General features: G+C 43.5%; 1 protein-coding gene across 1 annotated transcript; it reads right to left on the bottom strand.

Moving 5' to 3' along the window:
• Nucleotides 1–1,534: 1,534 nt before the first annotated feature.
• LOC137269982 (uncharacterized) lies at nt 1,535–1,888 on the bottom strand. Its single transcript, XM_067803811.1, has one exon. The coding sequence runs from the start codon at nt 1,886–1,888 to the stop codon at nt 1,535–1,537; it is 354 nt and encodes a 117-aa protein (XP_067659912.1).
• Nucleotides 1,889–2,257: the final 369 nt, after the last annotated feature.

Raw genomic sequence — 2,257 nt, 5'->3', positions numbered from 1 at the left:
AACATCTCACAAGTGATGCATATGAGCCGCTTGATCAGACCTCATTTGAACTGCTAATTCAGAAGATGCTGTTTTTACTTGCCTTGGCTACAGCTGCACGCATGACAGAAATTCATTATCTAGACTTCAACCGCTTTGATGCAAATCATCAGCAGACAACTCATCTGGGTCTACGATGGGATTTCATTGTGAAAAATCAACTGCCAGGTCCACTGGATAGACAATTCCACATACCGGCATTATCTTCAATCCTTGGACCTCATGATACTCAAGATTTATCATTATGTCTAGTCAGAGCATTGAAGATATACATCATACGTACCAAGTCTAGAAGGCAACGTTTCAAGCACCTGTTTATCCCTATATCTACTGAGACACCCAGAGACACCCACGGAAGTATCCTGCAACACTATCTCAGTGTGGATCAGAGCTGTTCTACTGAGAGCCTATAAAGCAGCAGGATTGGAACCTCCTCCAGCCTCCAACCCACATGAAGTCAGAGCCTTGGCCTCTACACTAGCGCTACATGTTAATTGCTTGCTATCAACTATAATGGCGGCTGCTTTTGCAAGTCAAACACGGTAGTTGCAAACCATTATCTATGAGACATAGCCACGGAGGACGTCTCTGGCATTCATCAGTTTGGGCCTCTTGTGGTTGGTCAGCAACTAACAGTTCCTCGAAAACACTGAGTTCACTCACCCATTTTATCACATGACTTGTGGAAGCCAGACACTCTGCAGAGTATAATGGTGGAAAGTCCATGCGCACGTCTTAAATAGACTAGCATAAGTGATTATGACCTTGTACTCATAACGAAGATACTTGTACATGAAGAGGGGTTGCAACTAGTCTTGATGGCAGTATCTTGACATTTAGTTGCATCAGAAACTAGCAGGACGCTAGTTACATATAGTGTCACCACATTCCAGTCAATGAAGCCTTCTGCTGAAGACAAGTTCGACTGGATGTGATCCCTCCAGAATCTACAATGAATATTAGAAGAGCAGGATTGAATTAATGCCGTTACAAGTTCCCGTAGGGGGGAAAATTATTGGACATAATTTTGACAGCCAGCATGTCTTGACTCACCACCGTTGCCGTCGGATTCTGTAAGCAATAAGCATGAGTCAGGATAAGGAAAAATATGTAATTTTCAAAAAAAAATTATGTTTTATACTTATCCTGACTTATTACGAAAACAATCCCAGGCGCCCCTCACAGGCAAGCTGAATTCCTATAATTCTTGTGTCGGGCGATTTACAAGGAGAGACACTGGAAAAAAAGTTCACCTTTACAAGCTTGTAAATCTTTTGTAAAGATGATGTTTACAAGACATTTACAATTTTGTAAAGATGATGTTTACAAATTGTAAAGATCCACAAGGGGAGATAACTGGTGGGTGATGGTAAAATGGTCTGCAAGGCCTCCGCTAGGCTGCTACCCGCTAGTCCGCGACGGGTAAATGACGTAATTCAGTACCGCACATGACCACTTAACTCCTTTTACATAAGCTTTTATTGACGTTTCAATCTCATCTTCGGTACACACTGTCCATCATGTGTCCAATAGCACCCAAGTACGAAGCCAGGCTACGCTCACATAGCATGTACTCAAGTCCTAATCTTTCAAGGCGATTGTCAATGTCATCATAACGTCGGCGACGTCTAGGAGCAGACTGTCCTGACTCCAACTGCAGGACTTGCACATTGGATGAGGCCTCCTCATGAATGAAGAGCTGGACAACTTCAAATAGATTGGGATGCGACTTCCCAGCTTTCTTCATGAGACGAGTATGAAATCCTTCAACGTGGTTGTTGGTACGTGGTCCATCATATTTGAAGTAGTTCCACAGGATAAGGGGGTAACTCTTCAATACATTGGGCATTGGGAGTATCACTCTTAATGAACATGAACGCATCCTTAACTTGTGTCACCGGCACAAATGGAAGGGCTAACAACATCCTAAACCATTTCCTAACACCTGAATCTGACTGGTAGTGAATGGAAAGTCCAATGTTCTGCAGTTTGCGCCATAGACTCTGTGCATAGTGAAAATAACATCCCTTAATCCCTTAAAGCTGAAGCTGTCTCTGACGGCGTTGCTTCATCTGACCCCCCTTGCTGCAGAAGCTTGATCTTCTCCTCTTCGTAGATTACTTGCATGGGCAATGTCTCCTCACGGGCACGTTTTCTCATTCCACTCTTCAACTTTCTAGCTGCGACATCTCCATGATCGGGTGGATGTGTGTGACTA

The sequence above is a fragment of the Haliotis asinina genome, unplaced genomic scaffold (assembly GCF_037392515.1).
Source record: "Haliotis asinina isolate JCU_RB_2024 unplaced genomic scaffold, JCU_Hal_asi_v2 scaffold_22, whole genome shotgun sequence".
Taxonomy (NCBI): Eukaryota; Metazoa; Mollusca; class Gastropoda; order Lepetellida; family Haliotidae; genus Haliotis; species Haliotis asinina.
The sequence above is the reverse complement of the archived record's forward strand: the minus strand, read 5'-3'. Positions and strand labels throughout refer to the sequence as shown.

What these genes read in the sequence shown, in the direction of transcription:
- LOC137269982 (XM_067803811.1), bottom strand. Translation starts at nt 1,888, where the DNA reads ATGCCCAATGTATTGAAGAGTTACCCCCTTATCCTGTGGAACTACTTC.